The following is a 19,014-nucleotide window of genomic DNA, read 5'->3' as shown; positions in this document are numbered from 1 at the left end:
CTTCACGGATACCACTACCTAACCTAACTTGCTGCGTATTAGCACTTCTATCTCTCCAAACTTGATTTCCCTGTCTAAACCCATCATTTCTCGGCATAGGTATTCCTACATTACTCACCCTAACACTTCTATCTACTACACTATCAGCTACCCTCATTGGCCCTCTCATAACAGCATCTCTAAAACTACCAAATTCTGGCACATATTCCTCCATTCCAGTTCTTACACTCACAGATTTACTTTCTTTCATACATCTATCCAACTCGTAATCCTCAACTATTTCTAAAATATCATCCCAAGTCAATCTCTCTCTAGTCCACCTCATTTTCTCCTTCCGTTTCAAATTAATAAACTCACACACACTCTCTGGTACTGTACCCAAAAACTTCTTCATTAGTTCCTTATTTTCATTTATTCCTTCGTCCCCATACTTCTTTCTAGCCAATGTTTCTAACCGACATACATACATCGAGATTGCTTCACCCACCTTCATTCGTGCTTCATCAAAATAATTTTTTCGCTTATACCTAACACTACCTTTCATACGTTTTACCTGTTCAATTATCCTATTCTTTACACTTTCATACTCAACCTCTCCTACACTCATTATCACCCCATACATAGTCAACAAATATCCTGACAAAAATTCTCCCAACTCCCTAGCCCAAACTCTCTTACTATCCCCATACTTAGCCTGACAAAACTTTTCATATTCCCTAAAGAAGTCATATACATCCCTACTGCTATGTTCATTAAAACTTGCACACCTAGGAACCTCTCTCATAAACACTGTCTTACAAACTTCCTCTACTTCATTCTCACTACTATCTTCACTGTCTACTCCCTTCTTGTTGCCTTCTTCATTTGAATACAATGAATCTAATTCTACACTCAAAGTCCTATCTTTAACTATTCCCTTCTTACCCTTTTTCTTACTTACCACCTTAACCCAATCATGATCATCCTCACTCACACCCTGACCTTTCTTCTTTTCTTTCTTCACATTATCTTTACCTTTCTTCTCCTTCTTCCTATCACCCTTCGTTCCAATCTTACTATGTCTAGGCCCTTTACTTTCAATATCACTATCACTACCTTCCCCATTATCACTTACCCTATCCTCTTCCACCATCAACCCGTTACCAGAAGCAGAAGCCACTCCTCCGACTGCACCTTCACCTATGACAGTTTTCATCATCCCCATTACTTGCCCTATCATAGCTTCCATTCGTTTCTCATTTTCTCGCATCCTCATCTCAACACCCTCTTCCACTCTCTCTACAGTTCCCTGAAGTTCCCTAAGTTTCCTTTGCATCTCCTCATTCTCACTACTTAACCTCGCATTCTCCAACAACAACCTCTCCTCTCGCTCATTAGACAACCGCAATTCCTCCTTTAAAATATGCAACTGTTCTTCCATTAACTCCATTTCAATACCATTAATATCTTTAATCTAATTCCTATTTACCCTTGTCCAACAGTCCAGTTTCAATCCCACCTTCAACAGTCGTCCCTGTTCGGGCGCCAAATTTATGTAGCGGGATGTCAACAAAAACAAACCCCCCACACCCTTAATCACTCTTACTTTCTCAATATCCCACAATACAAACTTTCCCCTGACTCTACTTCAAACTGGACTCTTGGACAGAAGGAAAATGAAAACAAAACATAGCCTTAAAATTATATTCACCGCAACCAAAGGCAAAAAAATTCTGCATTCAAAATAAGCTTAACATATAAACCACCAACAACCAAAATAATTACACGTAAAACAAATCATTAAATTCATAAATATACCAAAAAAACAGTATCACCATTCAAATAAAAAAACCCTAACAAACTTAATACTAAACCGCACACCAGCTCAAAATATGTGTATATATATATATATTACGACACCAACACTGTCGCCACACACAAGCCGAACTGTCCTTTCATGGCAAACTACCACTACAGTTTATGGTAACCGAAGAGTTCTTAATTTGCCATAACGGCCTCAACTCCTTGAGTCACAGGTGTCAGTATCATCATCATCATCAATCTTTATAAACAGTAATCCAAACGGAAAATCCTTCAAACGGGTTGGGTCATTATGGCATCAAAATCAAGGAAATCGTTCAGTGCAATCAAATCGTAATCCTAATCGTAGTCCAGGTCATCAACGGTTGCGTAATCCAAGAGCAGTCTTAAAACAATCTAATACAGGCCAGGTCGTCAACAAACAAATTTACATTCAAGAAAACCTCTCCAAAGGAGGAATCGCGGCCTGCCAAAATAAAAAAGAAAAACACTTATGAACACTCCTAACTAACAACTATCGCACTATAATCAAAGATAAACAATAAACTTTCTATCATTCACGAACGCGCCTAACAAAAATGAATAAAAACAGTACTTACTCAGAAAATAAAAAAAAGCTTCACAGCCGGCTTTCGAAGAGCAAAAAAAATACACAACCGACTCCTTCTATCGTTCGATATCCAATGCTTTCGCCCAAGACATTCATCACCACCCTATCCTAGCTAAAAAGGTAAACAAACAACCTCAATTATACCAACAATCTTTCCAACTTCAAACAATCATTCGCTAATTACCCTTTTTTCTTCAGCGCGCACCGCGGACACACAAAACACGCACACACAAACGCACATACACACATACTCTCTTGCGCACGCGCGATCTAACAAAACGAAAGCAAATGAAATTCTCTCTCTCTCTCTGACGAAACTAAAGCAAATAAACACTCTTTCTTTCTTTCTTGCGGTTTGACAAACTTAAGTAAATAAACACTCGCTCACACACACACACACACTCTCTCTCTCTCTCTCTCTCTCTCTCTCTCTCTCTCTCTCTCTCTCTCTCTCTCTCTCTCTCTCTCTCTCTAATGACAAAGCTAAAGCAAATAAAATGTCTCGATTTAACAATACTAAAACAACTCTCTCTCTCTCTCTCTCTCTCTCTCTCTCTCTCTCTCTCTCTCTCTCTCTCTCTCTCTCTCTCTCTCGATTTGGCAAAACAAAAATAAATTAAAATAAAATTAATCCTCCACAGGGTGCACATGTGCGCGCAGGAGAATGTTGGCCTGCGGGAAAGCGCTGGCGCGCAGGAGAACAATGGCGCGCAGGTGAGTGCTGGCGGGCAAGAGAGTGTTGGCGCACATGTTGGCGCTGGCGCGTAGGAGATTGTTGACACGTAGGAGATTGTTGGCAGGTATGCGCAGGGCGCCTGAACGCAGTGTGCGCAGGGCGCGTGAGCACAGTGTGCGCAGGGCGCGTGAGCACAGTGTGCGCAGGGCGCGCAGGAGATCGTTGGCGCATGTGGGCACGCATGGCGCATGGTGGAGCTCTGCTCTTGTTGACGCGTGAGCGCGTGTTGGCGCGTAAGCACTTTAGGAAGATGCCCTATGTTAGGGCGAGCAGGATGAGCAGCAAGCTGTAGTGATGGGGCCTGACGAGCTATTGACGAGCACTTGTCAGGTTGCGTGGGCGTGCGGCGCGCAATAGCGCGTTCAGGTGGAGCCTTGTTAGGCCCATGCAGGAATGGCAACGGCAGGTCGGCAGGTCTGTCGGGTGGAAGGTCGACGTGTCCTTTAAAAGGAAGACCTTCCATCGAAGGAGATCGTGAACGATCTGCAGTGAGGTCCAGGACCAAAGCAGGTGCAGTGATGGAAGATTGGTCAAGAGGCTCCTCTACGGGGAACTGCATAGAAGACGTTGAACCAAAGAGGCGCCTCCTCACCGCAGGTGAAGGAAGGCCTCTATGGCGAAGAGGAAGACGAGCCTTCCGACGGGTGCACCCTCTTGTGGCTGTTGGATCAGGAAGCTGACCTTCAGCAGTCCTCCGAAGAGGAATCTCTGTAGGTGAACGAAACACTAGCAGGAGAGACTGATTGATTGATTTAAAGTTTTCAGGCATCCTGACATCTGAGGTCATTGACGCCGGTAACATTTAACTTATGTATACAAAAATAAAAAATAAAATAAAATAAAAAATAAAAGAGTATTCAATCAAAATCATAAAAGTTGAATGTCATAAAAGTTAAATATTTTTCAGAAGACCTGCTTCTGAAATAAATCTTAAAATGCCACTTGCATGGGAGGACACATCATTTCCAAGAATCTTGGCAAGGATGAACCTGCCACCCTCACCTCGAGCCTCAAACAAATATCTATTCCTCAAGTTGTTATAATTGGGGCATTCGGTCAACAAATGCCTTACTGTTAGAGGTACTAAACAGTCGTCACAATACGGTTGGTGTTGGCCCTTCAGCAGAAACTCGTGTGTTAACCGAGTGTGACCAATACGGAGACGACAAAGAGACGTCTCCCATTTTCGGGGCATCATATTATACCTCCAAGGAGATATGTCATTTGTTATCTCTCGCATTTTATTGCCATCTTGACTATCCCATTGCTGTTGCCATTTATTGCAAACCAATTTCTTGATGTCAGGTAAGAAATCATCACAGGGAATGGGATACCTTCTTGGCAGCAACTCGGATGCAGCCTCCTTAGCCAGTGAATCTGCCTTCTCGTTCCCGGACACACCTACATGTGCTGGAACCCAACAAAATTGAACTGTTATACCTCTCCGTCCAATAATGAAAAGCCATTCTAAAATCTTTAAAACTAGAGGGTTGTTAGAATTAAAAACTTCCATAGCTTGAAGGACACTCCTTGCATCACTAAAAATTGTAAAATTACCCTCCTTCTCCAACGCTATTTTCTCAATAGCGGTTAATATGCCATACAGTTCGGCAGTAAATATGGAAGCAGTCAGAGGAAGTGCACCTCTACAATTAAAATCATTACTATGTACTACAAATCCAATGCCAGCATCAGATTTGGAGCCATCAGTATAGATAAAAGTTGATCCTCTATGTTCTTTAACATGTTCATTAAAAAGAGACCTGGCTTCTAGGTCTGACATATTCTTCTTATCTCCAATAAAATATTTACAAAAAGATATCTCCGGTAACTTCCATGGAGGCATTGATGATACCTTGAATGGAAGTACCTTATTTCTAATTATATCCAGACTATCTAATAATCGTTTCACCCGAAAGCCATAAGGTTGAGGAGATTTTGGGTGCAACTCAAAGTATGATGCGTGTCTTACAAGGCTTGCAGTCTGAAATGCTAGAGAGTTAGGGAGTCTTTGCAATCTAAACCGATACCGAAGAATGGAAGACATTCGGTAAAGCGAGGTTTTAAAAGCTCCAGTAGACAATCTAATACCTGCATGATGTATCGAGTCTAATATTTTTAACCGGCTTGGGGTGGCTGAAGAATATACCTCACAACCATAACTAATTTTGGAAAAAATCAAGGCCTTGTATAATTTTAAAATAGTATTGCGGTCTGCCCCCCACGATGTATGGGACAATACTTTCAAGATATTTAGAGCTTCAACACAATTAGCTTTTAATGCTTTTAAGTGAGAAACCCATGTCACCCTACAATCAAATATCAAACCTAAAAATTTAGCTTCCCTAGCACATGGTATCCGTTGACCTTTAATGTATATATCCGGGTCTGGATGTACTCCCCGGATACGACAAAAATGGACAACGGTAGTTTTACTTGTCGAGAACTTAAATCCATTCATGTCAGCCCACTGGATAATTTTATCAAGAGAGAGTTGGATTTTTCTCTCAACCATTGCCATTCTGGTGCCAGCAAATGATATTGAGAGATCATCCACAAATAATGTTGAGAAAACATCCTGGGGAATGGCTGACGATATCCCATTAATTGCTAGTGCAAAAAGGGTTACACTCAGCACACTACCCTGAGGAACTCCTTCTTCCTGGCACTTACTCTCAGATAGAGTTTCCCCAACTCTCACTTGAAAAACTCTACGTGAAAGAAATGCCCGAATAAATAGTGGCAGCTCTCCTCTCAATCCCAATTCATGAATGGTTTTAAGTATACCATATGTGGAAAAACTTTTTTACTTGAAATCATGCAATGATATACAAATTAATGGCGACAGGGTAAATTAAAGAAATCGTTTAATTTATATTTAATTACAACAGTCAAAATGAAATAGAAAATTTATAACTGAGTAAAATAAAATTTAATCCCTTTGCTTGAGAGAATCCTTGTCCTTTGTGCACTGTAACCCTTCCAAACCGTGCTATATTCTTGGAGAGATGACCTTACGCCAGACACCACTCCAGCACAACATGGTCACCACTGAATTTTTCCATAACCTGACAATACAATGAAATATCTATAATAGAGGTCATGGCCATCTATGGTTTAGACTAAGGCGTAAGCCTTAAATGTTTTTACTTAAATGTAAATATAAAATGTAATAAGTTAGATAGCAAAGATCGTAATATTCTTAGTATTTAGCTAAGTTTTAGGCTAGCCTGATACAAATTTAAAGTTATTTACTAGGATAAGTGCCTAGCTTAAAATTTAGTATAAGTTTTTTCCAGTGCTTAGTCTACTTAGCTAACATATAAGCAAGCTCAATAGCCCAGTCTTAAAGTTTTTAGAAGTTTTTTAACGTTAATATATGAAAGAACTGAGTTACTCGTTAGCTTAACCTCTGATACTTAAACCTCGATGAGTTTTACAAAAGTTCACAAGAAAATAACACTTATAACAATTATCAAGTTCCTTCTAAATATCACGAACTATCAGGTAATATTTTATAGGACGTGCAAGTTAGGTTAATGAACCGACAAAGTTCATATATAAGCAATTTGAAAATCGACTGAAACACGCGTAAATGTAACTCGATTCTTACCTCCAAACTGCTAAAAACCCGTCTCCTTTCTCTCCCCAAATCCTTTGGTAGTTTTGCTGAATTTCGCCTTCATCGTCAATAGTAGCTGTCCTCGGCAAACTTCTTAATAGTAAATCTTCATATTAATTATACCATTAAACTCTGTCATCCATGAAGACTATAAGCAGATCGGCTGATACACAAAAAACATGTAGGAGTGTTCAACAACAGGTCCTGTCGTTCTGGTCTTCGAGTCACAACTGCTATTCTGCGTTTTGGCAGTTATATCGTCACCTCTTCTTCGAGACATTATATGGTCGCCTCTGCTAAACTTTGTTATTTCGTTTATAGCTTTGGGTTTGAAAAGGTTAATCAAGAAAACATTTATCTTGAATCAGCCAAATTAACTTTATGAACATGAACTTTAGCCACAATAAAGTAATAATAGTAAATCTAAATAGCTAATTACAACTTGGTGATTACGATTCATGAGAAGTAGAAGGAACTCAAAACATAAACTCCTAAATCCCATGCTTAACAAGAAACAAAATATTTTAAAAGGTATCCGGGAGTTTATGTAAATAAAAGAGAAATAACATACTGTCAAGTAAACAATAAATGTGAAATATATCTTTGATATATTTTGTATACTCCCAGCAACAATTTGATTAAAGTTTACTAAGTTTAATCAAAGAAACCATTTGTTCAACTTTTACTCACTCCCAGCAACAATTTCATTACACACTCTTTATAGCCCATGTGTATCTTACCCCCAAAGAATATGGTAATATACATAACCATGTAAGCCTATTATACTAGGCCCTCTTGAACCAAGAGTTCTGTGTTTCTCATAGATTCAAGTGCAGCGGCCCGTTTACTTCTCTCTCTGACTTTTAATTGATCAATAGGTAATTCAGTTTCAATTTCAACAACAGTATGAAATCCTTCTTTAGGAAGAAGCAAAATGAGTGAATCTGTTGTCCTGTACACAACTTCACGAGACTTACCCTTAAGCACACGAGCTGCTTTTACTTCCCCTAGGTGATTTACTTCTGTCTTCTTTACTATACCAAGTGGATAAGTACTTGGTTTGCTTGCGTCCTCTTTTAACAGAACAATATCTCCAACAGCCAAGGTTTTATGATTGACAGGTCTGTAACGATCCCTTTTATCTACTGCTTGATTAATGAGAGTTGCAAGAAACTCTGAATGATATGCCTCAACTAGTCTGTTTCTAGCTTGTCTAAGCTTATAGTAATTATCCTTAACATCATCAATAGCACTACTACCAGGCACCCAATTGGTGTCATCTGAAGAAGAATTCTGCAACTCGGGAATAATGTTCACTGATACCAGATCATAGCCTTTAAGTAAACACTCAGGAGTTATTGGTTTTTCTACATTATCAATACAAGCATCTCTCAGACTATCCTTAAAAGCAATTGGTCTTTTGTTAATAAGATGGACAGTTTGACAAATAAGGAAGTAAAAATCTTGATAATCAAGCACAGTGTTCTTAATAGAACTAAAAATTAGCTTTTTCACCATTTTTACACAGCTTTCAACTAGCGAACCCAAAGAACTATTACCTTTGGCATAATGCTCGAACTTCAGGGGCTTAATGTCATTTTCTTCAAAGAAGGCATGCGTTTCAAAATCGTTGAGAAAGGTTCCAATGATTCTACTACCAGCAGTGAGCTGGGATCCCAAATCAGATATGCAAAATTCCGGGATGCCAAACTCATATATGTGTAGTTGGAAGGCCTTGAGAAAGTCTCGAGTATCAGCAGATAAACATATCTTCAAGTTGATGGCACGACTCCACAAACATGTCACGCATAATAACCAAATTTTCTTCCTTTCACCATTCCATATTACTGTATAAGGACCAATGTAATCTATGAAAATATACCTGTATGGAATAGGTGGTGGATTGCTCCGAAAATCCCTATAGGCACTCTGATTTGCTTTGATTGGTCTCTCATTAAGCCTTCTACAAGTTATACATTCTCTAAGTACCTTCTTTACTGTGGAATAAAAGTGGATTATCCAAAATTGCTTACGTAACTGAGCCAAGATCGAATACACACCAGCGTGTCCTAGACTAACATGCATATCACGAATAAGCAATTTAGTTAGCAAACTATGCTTAGGTAACAGCACAGGAAAGAAAATCTGTTCGTTTCTTCCGAATTTACTCCGGATTCTTAGCAAAGTGTCTTTGCTCTGGAAAATATTCATTTGAGTTACCAAATTGGGAATGTTTCTTTTTAATGTATGACTTTTCTTGAAGAATTCACAAACTTCTGGGAAGTTATTTTCCTGTTCTTTACCTATTATCTGCCTACATGCTAAAGCATAAAGATTTTTCTCCTTGACACAATTTCCCCAATGAATGTCGATTCCTTTATTTGTTAGTTTTTCTCTGATGTTCTTGATGAATTTCAATACCATCCTATGAACAGTTGCTAGCTTATGGAAACTGGAAAACTTAGTCAGGGGTATCAAGTGTTCAATGCTCTTTATGTCTTTCTTGTTATTTTCTTTACTTTCAGAATCTGTTGAGACAGTGATTAAGGAAGTATCTTCCCTTTCAAGGCCGGGTACTTCATCTTTCTTTTCAAGGGGGTTTGGCACCTTAAAACTAAACTGAACCTCATCTTTCTGAGGTTTCTTAAGAAACTCGGGTCCACCATGATACGCAGTCTTCTGAAGTCTCCTGTATGAGACACATCTACTAATATAATCTGCAGGATTATCATATGCATTCACAAATGAAAATGTTATTGGGAAAACTTGGCACAAGTCACCTATAGCTTTCAACCTATTTTGAATAAAAACTCCTTTCTTCTGCAATTTATCATTCTTATATGTATGAGAGTAAAGCCAATTAAGAGCAACCATACTGTCTGAATATATCGCCATGCTCACAATTTTGATTGGAGTAACGACTGATTGACCAGCAAGTTCTTGAAATAAACTGATTACAGTCTCTGTGGCTAGTCCCAAAGCTTGAAATTCAATTACAGGAATGGTTTTCTTCTCTAACTGTTTGTTAACGACCCTGCTCTTGGCGGTCAAAAAACTTGTATTACCATTGAAGACATTTACAATATACACCACAGTTCCATAAATATCCTTACTTGCATCTGAAAATGCTACTAGTTTATAGGTACCATCTCTCCTACCCAGGAATCTAGGAATTACTACTTTAGGAGTAGAATTCACCTGTTTTCCAATAAGTGTCCATTCCCTTTTTAATGTTTCTGAGAGAGGGCTATCCCATGTGATAGTCTTGTCTTCTTGAAGCTTTTTAAGAAACAACCTGGCCCTGTTCAAGATTGGTCCATAGATATTAAATATATCATAGATACTATTCAATGTTGACAAAATTGACCTCTTTGTGCTAGCTTGCGTATCAAGGAAAATCTTACCAGGGCCTAGTGAGTCTGCTTCCCTATCCCAAACCATGCCGAGCAACTTTACCTCTTTGGGTGTTTCACTATCATAATCTCGGTCAATCATTTCTTGCAGTTCTGCATCGTTTGTTACGAATTGTTGCAATTCAAATTTGTATGGTCCAAAGATATTAGGGAGACAGTAGTATGCTTCATATAAAGCCTTGGCAGAGTTACACGAATATGACCCATTGTCCATATAAATGGTATTATACAGCGATTTCTTTAAGTTAACCATTTCCTCGTTGTCACTCTCAACATCCAATATCAAGATTTTGAACAAAGCTAGCATGAGATGACAAGGGCTAGGCCTTAGGCCAAAACTTAAACGCTTGTTCCTATAGCCTACAACAGTAAAGTCACCCTTGAGAATATTTCGATACCATAAGAACAACAATCTATTCTGATCCTCTTCCTTGAGTCCTATCATCAAAAATGCCTTTTTCAAGTCAAAACAAATCATATGGGTGTCAAATCTCTGCATAATCAGAGAAGTTGCAATTTTGTGATTCAGACAAGGGCCTGGAAGCATACACTGGTTATGACTATAAGTGCTCTTCGCAGATTTGTTTTTCTCACTTAAGTTAGACAGAAACACGACTCGACACTTGGTCGTGTCTCTGGCCATTTTGAACACAGGCATATGAGGCAAGAAACTAGCTTCTGGATGTTCATTTATAAAAGAATTAATATCTTCAATTTTCTCTATGATTCCCAGATTTTGTTGCTCTTTAAATACATCATTAACCATCTTTAAATGCTCAGGTTTATTCTTCATACGTGTTAAGTTAGACTTCAGTATCATCCGGGATAAATTGAAGTTCTTCCCTAACAAATGGGATATCTTGTTGTTCCACATCAGTGGCATTACTAGTCTACCTTCTTCATCTCGTTCTGTACTATCAAGAACATACTTTACTAGCTTTTTATTGGTTTCTGTGTCATCTTCAGATAGCTGGGATTTTTCATAGTCCAGATATTCGATGCATTGCTTTTCAAGCATTTCTTCCGTAGCTTTAATCAATTCAGACTGCTTTAGCTTACCCTTTTTGTTAAAAATAGCATAGGTTGAATTAGTGTTGGCTTCTTGAACTTTGATACTCGCCTGTGATCTGTTGGAAATCAAGTCAACATCGTCCTCTCGAAGTTCAGACTGAGAGACTGCCAAAAAGCTATGTCTATCGAGGAATTGTAATTGTCTATTAGTCTGGGCAGCTTCCCCTTCCATACAAAGTGTGTCTCCTTGAGTGCTAACCGCAGTATGTGAACTATTTCCATTATTAATGTTAGGTAAATAATCCAAGTTTTTCATCATTCTGTTAATATTACCTGTGAGCATGACACCAACTGGAGTGTCAAGATACACAGAGGGATTGCTTAATCCAAATTTGTGTGTAGTTAGCGACAGCAAAAAGTCAGCATCATTTCCCAAAATAAGACCAATGTTACCAATAGTGTCCACACAACCACTAAGAAACTTATCTGCTAAAATGTAATGTCTATCTTGAAATTCTTTAACAATGACATTTAAGCCCTCCAGTTTCAACTCTATATCAATACTGGGTACAACAACTGCTTCGATGGAATACCATTCCCTACCTAACTTGAGAGGTACATTAACAATATCAGTTACAAGGTCCCTAGTAGAATTAAAACCATGAATAGTCATATGGACGTTTTTTGCTAGGACAGGGAACTTCATATGGTTTACATGCTTATTACAAATAAAATTTCTCTGGCTACCACAATCTCGTAAAACTCGAACCACATTATTTTCTTCAGCCACAGAACATGTAAAAGTTGGTAAAATTGCAGCACCACCAGTAACATTTTGATGAATTTCAGCTAATGTGAGGCTATTTAAAGTATGCTTCGGTTCTGGCTTTTTCCCACTAGTATGCATAGAGGTTTCAGTGGATTCAGTATTACTAGAATCAGAAGCTTTTTTAGTACTGGAACTATTAAGCCTCTCCTTAGCAACACACAGGTATGTAAAATGCCATCCACTGCAATTTCTACACCTTTGGGTAAACTTGAATTTACACTGACGAGTCACATGATTATGATAGCCACACCTAACACAAGCATTCAGCTCTTTAAGTTTCTCTACTTTCATTTTGGGATTCGCAAAAACTGGGCAATTTACTAGCAAATGTGCGGTATCTTGCTTACCATCCTTTGTACATAGGATACATGACTTATAATTAGGGCTAACACTAACTTTGGTTGCGAGAGTTGTGCTTGATTCTATATTCTTAGTCCTAGTTTTCTCCTTTTGCTCAACATTTCTTTCATTCGTTCTGTTATACCTCTCAACAGCCTCAAATATGTTACTTTCAATTTCACTTAATGAGGGTTTGCTTTCATTTGTTATCTGAATTAGTAAAGATTGAAAGCGATCATTAAGACCATGCCATATGAAGTACTGGAGAACATCGTCAACTTTGACGTCAAGCTTTTTGAATGCATTCATAATAGTTTTCATCGAGGCTACAAAGGCATATGGATCACCTGATAAAGTTAACTTCAAGTCTACAAGTTTCTTAATTGCATCATATTTTTGTGTTAATGGAGTTGCAAATGCTTGCAATAATAATTTCTTTGCCTCGTCATATGACTGGTTATCAATATCAAGAGAATCCACAAGTGCCTTTGGAGACTTTGACAACTGATTTCGTAGATACATAAACTTTAAGTGATTTGACCAATTTTGTTTGTCAGTCAATTTTTCAAATTCATAAAAGAACTTTACTAAACACTGACCCTTGGTGTTGTCATATTCAGGTAAAGGAACTTGAGGCATCCTTAACTCATTCTTAAGGTTAACTACCGGGGTAGGTGTGGTTACAGTTTCTAAACTAGAAGCCTGTTGCCTTTGTAAACTTAACAAAGCCGACATTATCTTTTTCTGGTAGTCTTCATCTGTGAAAATCTTTTGTTCAATGGAGCTTTCGTCTTCCTTATCTATGACATAGTTCAATATTTCCTGGTCTAACCCTAACAGTTCTTTTTCTAACTGTTCAAGTCTGTGAATATACAAAAGTCTATCTTGTTCAGACAATCCTTCGAGATTCGATTGAACTGTATTATATATCTTTGTTACTCTTTGCCGAGCGTAAGAACGCCGTTTCTTCAATATATCCTCAGACATGTTAATAATTCTACAAAGTTAATCTAATACCAAACCTAGATAAACACAAAACAAAGTTTCTAGCAATTACGAATATTTATCCGTGTTACAAAAGACATATATTCACTTCAATAAAAATATTCAATTACCGAGCACAAATTTGATGCTTTCTCTACATATACCAATAAGCCTATATCAAATATGAAAAATAAAGAAGCCGAGGACAGCCCCACCCACAATAAAAGGCTTACAACACAAAGGACAGGGAGGTTAAGGATTGCACGAATCCTGTCACGGTCGCCATATGGAAAAACTTTTTTACTTGAAATCATGCAATGATATACAAATTAATGGCGACAGGGTAAATTAAAGAAATCGTTTAATTTATATTTAATTACAACAGTCAAAATGAAATAGAAAATTTATAACTGAGTAAAATAAAATTTAATCCCTTTGCTTGAGAGAATCCTTGTCCTTTGTGCACTGTAACCCTTCCAAACCGTGCTATATTCTTGGAGAGATGACCTTACGCCAGACACCACTCCAGCACAACATGGTCACCACTGAATTTTTCCATAACCTGACAATACAATGAAATATCTATAATAGAGGTCATGGCCATCTATGGTTTAGACTAAGGCGTAAGCCTTAAATGTTTTTACTTAAATGTAAATATATAAAATGTAATAAGTTAGATAGCAAAGATCGTAATATTCTTAGTATTTAGCTAAGTTTTAGGCTAGCCTGATACAAATTTAAAGTTATTTACTAGGATAAGTGCCTAGCTTAAAATTTAGTATAAGTTTTTTCCAGTGCTTAGTCTACTTAGCTAACATATAAGCAAGCTCAATAGCCCAGTCTTAAAGTTTTTAGAAGTTTTTTAACGTTAATATATGAAAGAACTGAGTTACTCGTTAGCTTAACCTCTGATACTTAAACCTCGATGAGTTTTACAAAAGTTCACAAGAAAATAACACTTATAACAATTATCAAGTTCCTTCTAAATATCACGAACTATCAGGTAATATTTTATAGGACGTGCAAGTTAGGTTAATGAACCGACAAAGTTCATATATAAGCAATTTGAAAATCGACTGAAACACGCGTAAATGTAACTCGATTCTTACCTCCAAACTGCTAAAAACCCGTCTCCTTTCTCTCCCCAAATCCTTTGGTAGTTTTGCTGAATTTCGCCTTCATCGTCAATAGTAGCTGTCCTCGGCAAACTTCTTAATAGTAAATCTTCATATTAATTATACCATTAAACTCTGTCATCCATGAAGACTATAAGCAGATCGGCTGATACACAAAAAACATGTAGGAGTGTTCAACAACAGGTCCTGTCGTTCTGGTCTTCGAGTCACAACTGCTATTCTGCGTTTTGGCAGTTATATCGTCACCTCTTCTTCGAGACATTATATGGTCGCCTCTGCTAAACTTTGTTATTTCGTTTATAGCTTTGGGTTTGAAAAGGTTAATCAAGAAAACATTTATCATGAATCAGCCAAATTAACTTTATGAACATGAACTTTAGCCACAATAAAGTAATAATAGTAAATCTAAATAGCTAATTACAACTTGGTGATTACGATTCATGAGAAGTAGAAGGAACTCAAAACATAAACTCCTAAATCCCATGCTTAACAAGAAACAAAATATTTTAAAAGGTATCCGGGAGTTTAAGTAAATAAAAGAGAAATAACATACTGTCAAGTAAACAATAAATGTGAAATATATCTTTGATATATTTTGTATACTCCCAGCAACAATTTGATTAAAGTTTACTAAGTTTAATCAAAGAAACCATTTGTTCAACTTTTACTCACTCCCAGCAACAATTTCATTACACACTCTTTATAGCCCATGTGTATCTTACCCCCAAAGAATATGGTAATATACATAACCATGTAAGCCTATTATACTAGGCCCTCTTGAACCAAGAGTTCTGTGTTTCTCATAGATTCAAGTGCAGCGGGCCCGTTTACTTCTCTCTCTGACTTTTAATTGATCAATAGGTAATTCAGTTTCAATTTCAACAACAGTATGAAATCCTTCTTTAGGAAGAAGCAAAATGAGTGAATCTGTTGTCCTGTACACAACTTCACGAGACTTACCCTTAAGCACACGAGCTGCATTTTACTTCCCCTAGGTGATTTACTTCTGTCTTCTTTACTATACCAAGTGGATAAGTACTTGGTTTGCTTGCGTCCTCTTTTAACAGAACAATATCTCCAACAGCCAAGGTTTTATGATTGACAGGTCTGTAACGATCCCTTTTATCTACTGCTTGATTAATGAGAGTTGCAAGAAACTCTGAATGATATGCCTCAACTAGTCTGTTTCTAGCTTGTCTAAGCTTATAGTAATTATCCTTAACATCATCAATAGCACTACTACCAGGCACCCAATTGGTGTCATCTGAAGAAGAATTCTGCAACTCGGGAATAATGTTCACTGATACCAGATCATAGCCTTTAAGTAAACACTCAGGAGTTATTGGTTTTTCTACATTATCAATACAAGCATCTCTCAGACTATCCTTAAAAGCAATTGGTCTTTTGTTAATAAGATGGACAGTTTGACAAATAAGGAAGTAAAAATCTTGATAATCAAGCACAGTGTTCTTAATAGAACTAAAAATTAGCTTTTTCACCATTTTTACACAGCTTTCAACTAGCGAACCCAAAGAACTATTACCTTTGGCATAATGCTCGAACTTCAGGGGCTTAATGTCATTTTCTTCAAAGAAGGCATGCGTTTCAAAATCGTTGAGAAAGGTTCCAATGATTCTACTACCAGCAGTGAGCTGGGATCCCAAATCAGATATGCAAAATTCCGGATGCCAAACTCATATATGTGTAGTTGGAAGGCCTTGAGAAAGTCTCGAGTATCAGCAGATAAACATATCTTCAAGTTGATGGCACGACTCCACAAACATGTCACGCATAATAACCAAATTTTCTTCCTTTCACCATTCCATATTACTGTTATAAGGACCATGTAATCTATGAAAATATACCTGTATGGAATAGGTGGTGGATTGCTCCGAAAATCCCTATAGGCACTCTGATTTGCTTTGATTGGTCTCTCATTAAGCCTTCTACAAGTTATACATTCTCTAAGTACCTTCTTTACTGTGGAATAAAAGTGGATTATCCAAAATTGCTTACGTAACTGAGCCAAGATCGAATACACACCAGCGTGTCCTAGACTAACATGCATATCACGAATAAGCAATTTAGTTAGCAAACTATGCTTAGGTAACAGCACAGGAAAGAAAATCTGTTCGTTTCTTCCGAATTTACTCCGGATTCTTAGCAAAGTGTCTTTGCTCTGGAAAATATTCATTTGAGTTACCAAATTGGGAATGTTTCTTTTTAATGTATGACTTTTCTTGAAGAATTCACAAACTTCTGGAAGTTATTTTCCTGTTCTTTACCTATTATCTGCCTACATGCTAAAGCATAAAGATTTTTCTCCTTGACACAATTTCCCCAATGAATGTCGATTCCTTTATTTGTTAGTTTTTCTCTGATGTTCTTGATGAATTTCAATACCATCCTATGAACAGTTGCTAGCTTATGGAAACTGGAAAACTTAGTCAGGGGTATCAAGTGTTCAATGCTCTTTATGTCTTTCTTGTTATTTTCTTTACTTTCAGAATCTGTTGAGACAGTGATTAAGGAAGTATCTTCCCTTTCAAGGCCGGGTACTTCATCTTTCTTTTCAAGGGGGTTTGGCACCTTAAAACTAAACTGAACCTCATCTTTCTGAGGTTTCTTAAGAAACTCGGGTCCACCATGATACGCAGTCTTCTGAAGTCTCCTGTATGAGACACATCTACTAATATAATCTGCAGGATTATCATATGCATTCACAAATGAAAATGTTATTGGGAAAACTTGGCACAAGTCACCTATAGCTTTCAACCTATTTTGAATAAAAACTCCTTTCTTCTGCAATTTATCATTCTTATATGTATGAGAGTAAAGCCAATTAAGAGCAACCATACTGTCTGAATATATCGCCATGCTCACAATTTTGATTGGAGTAACGACTGATTGACCAGCAAGTTCTTGAAATAAACTGATTACAGTCTCTGTGGCTAGTCCCAAAGCTTGAAATTCAATTACAGGAATGGTTTTCTTCTCTAACTGTTTGTTAACGACCCTGCTCTTGGCGGTCAAAAAACTTGTATTACCATTGAAGACATTTACAATATACACCACAGTTCCATAAATATCCTTACTTGCATCTGAAAATGCTACTAGTTTATAGGTACCATCTCTCCTACCCAGGAATCTAGGAATTACTACTTTAGGAGTAGAATTCACCTGTTTTCCAATAAGTGTCCATTCCCCTTTTTAATGTTTCTGAGAGAGGGCTATCCCATGTGATAGTCTTGTCTTCTTGAAGCTTTTTAAGAAACAACCTGGCCCTGTTCAAGATTGGTCCATAGATATTAAATATATCATAGATACTATTCAATGTTGACAAAATTGACCTCTTTGTGCTAGCTTGCGTATCAAGGAAAATCTTACCAGGGCCTAGTGAGTCTGCTTCCCTATCCCAAAACCATGCCGAGCAACTTTACCTCTTTGGGTGTTTCACTATCATAATCTCGGTCAATCATTTCTTGCAGTTCTGCATCGTTTGTTACGAATTGTTGCAATTCAAATTTGTATGGTCCAAAGATATTAGGGAGACAGTAGTATGCTTCATATAAAGCCTTGGCAGAGTTACATGAATATGACCCATTGTCCATATAAATGGTATTATACAGCGATTTCTTTAAGTTAACCATTTCCTCGTTGTCACTCTCAACATCCAATATCAAGATTTTGAACAAAGCTAGCATGAGATGACAAGGGCTAGGCCTTAGGCCAAAACTTAAACGCTTGTTCCTATAGCCTACAACAGTAAAGTCACCCTTGAGAATATTTCGATACCATAAGAACAACAATCTATTCTGATCCTCTTCCTTGAGTCCTATCATCAAAAATGCCTTTTTCAAGTCAAAACAAATCATATGGGTGTCAAATCTCTGCATAATCAGAGAAGTTGCAATTTTGTGATTCAGACAAGGGCCTGGAAGCATACACTGGTTATGACTATAAGTGCTCTTCGCAGATTTGTTTTTCTCACTTAAGTTAGACAGAAACACGACTCGACACTTGGTCGTGTCTCTGGCCATTTTGAACACAGGCATATGAGGCAAGAAACTAGCTTCTGGATGTTCATTTATAAAAGAATTAATATCTTCAATTTTCTCTATGATTCCCAGATTTTGTTGCTCTTTAAATACATCATTAACCATCTTTAAATGCTCAGGTTTATTCTTCATACGTGTTAAGTTAGACTTCAGTATCATCCGGGATAAATTGAAGTTCTTCCCTAACAAATGGGATTCTTGTTGTTCCACATCAGTGGCATTACTAGTCTACCTTCTTCATCTCGTTCTGTACTATCAAGAACATACTTTACTAGCTTTTTATTGGTTTCTGTGTCATCTTCAGATAGCTGGGATTTTTCATAGTCCAGATATTCGATGCATTGCTTTTCAAGCATTTCTTCCGTAGCTTTAATCAATTCAGACTGCTTTAGCTTACCCTTTTTGTTAAAAATAGCATAGGTTGAATTAGTGTTGGCTTCTTGAACTTTGATACTCGCCTGTGATCTGTTGGAAAT

General features: G+C 37.5%; 1 protein-coding gene and 1 long non-coding RNA gene across 2 annotated transcripts; both read right to left on the bottom strand.

Moving 5' to 3' along the window:
* Positions 1 to 6,012: 6,012 nt before the first annotated feature.
* LOC137645753 (uncharacterized) lies at positions 6,013 to 12,114 on the bottom strand. The gene is made up of 2 exons (XM_068378653.1): positions 6,760 to 12,114; positions 6,013 to 6,214 (listed from the first exon to the last, which is right to left on the bottom strand). Exon 1 carries the CDS (start codon positions 12,097 to 12,099, stop codon positions 7,549 to 7,551), a length of 4,551 nt encoding a protein of 1,516 aa, XP_068234754.1. The 5' UTR covers positions 12,100 to 12,114; the 3' UTR covers positions 6,013 to 6,214; positions 6,760 to 7,548.
* A 1,590-nt stretch (positions 12,115 to 13,704) lies between these two features.
* On the bottom strand, positions 13,705 to 15,287 carry LOC137645756 (uncharacterized). Its single transcript, XR_011045345.1, has 2 exons — positions 14,454 to 15,287; positions 13,705 to 13,906 (listed from the first exon to the last, which is right to left on the bottom strand). It is a non-coding gene; the product is annotated as an uncharacterized lncRNA (long non-coding RNA).
* Between the last annotated feature and the right edge of the window lie 3,727 nt (positions 15,288 to 19,014).

This window comes from Palaemon carinicauda, chromosome 8, assembly GCF_036898095.1.
Source record: "Palaemon carinicauda isolate YSFRI2023 chromosome 8, ASM3689809v2, whole genome shotgun sequence".
In the NCBI taxonomy this organism is placed as follows: domain Eukaryota; kingdom Metazoa; phylum Arthropoda; class Malacostraca; order Decapoda; family Palaemonidae; genus Palaemon; species Palaemon carinicauda.
Note: the sequence above shows the minus strand (reverse complement) of the source record. Positions and strands in the feature narration are given on the sequence as shown.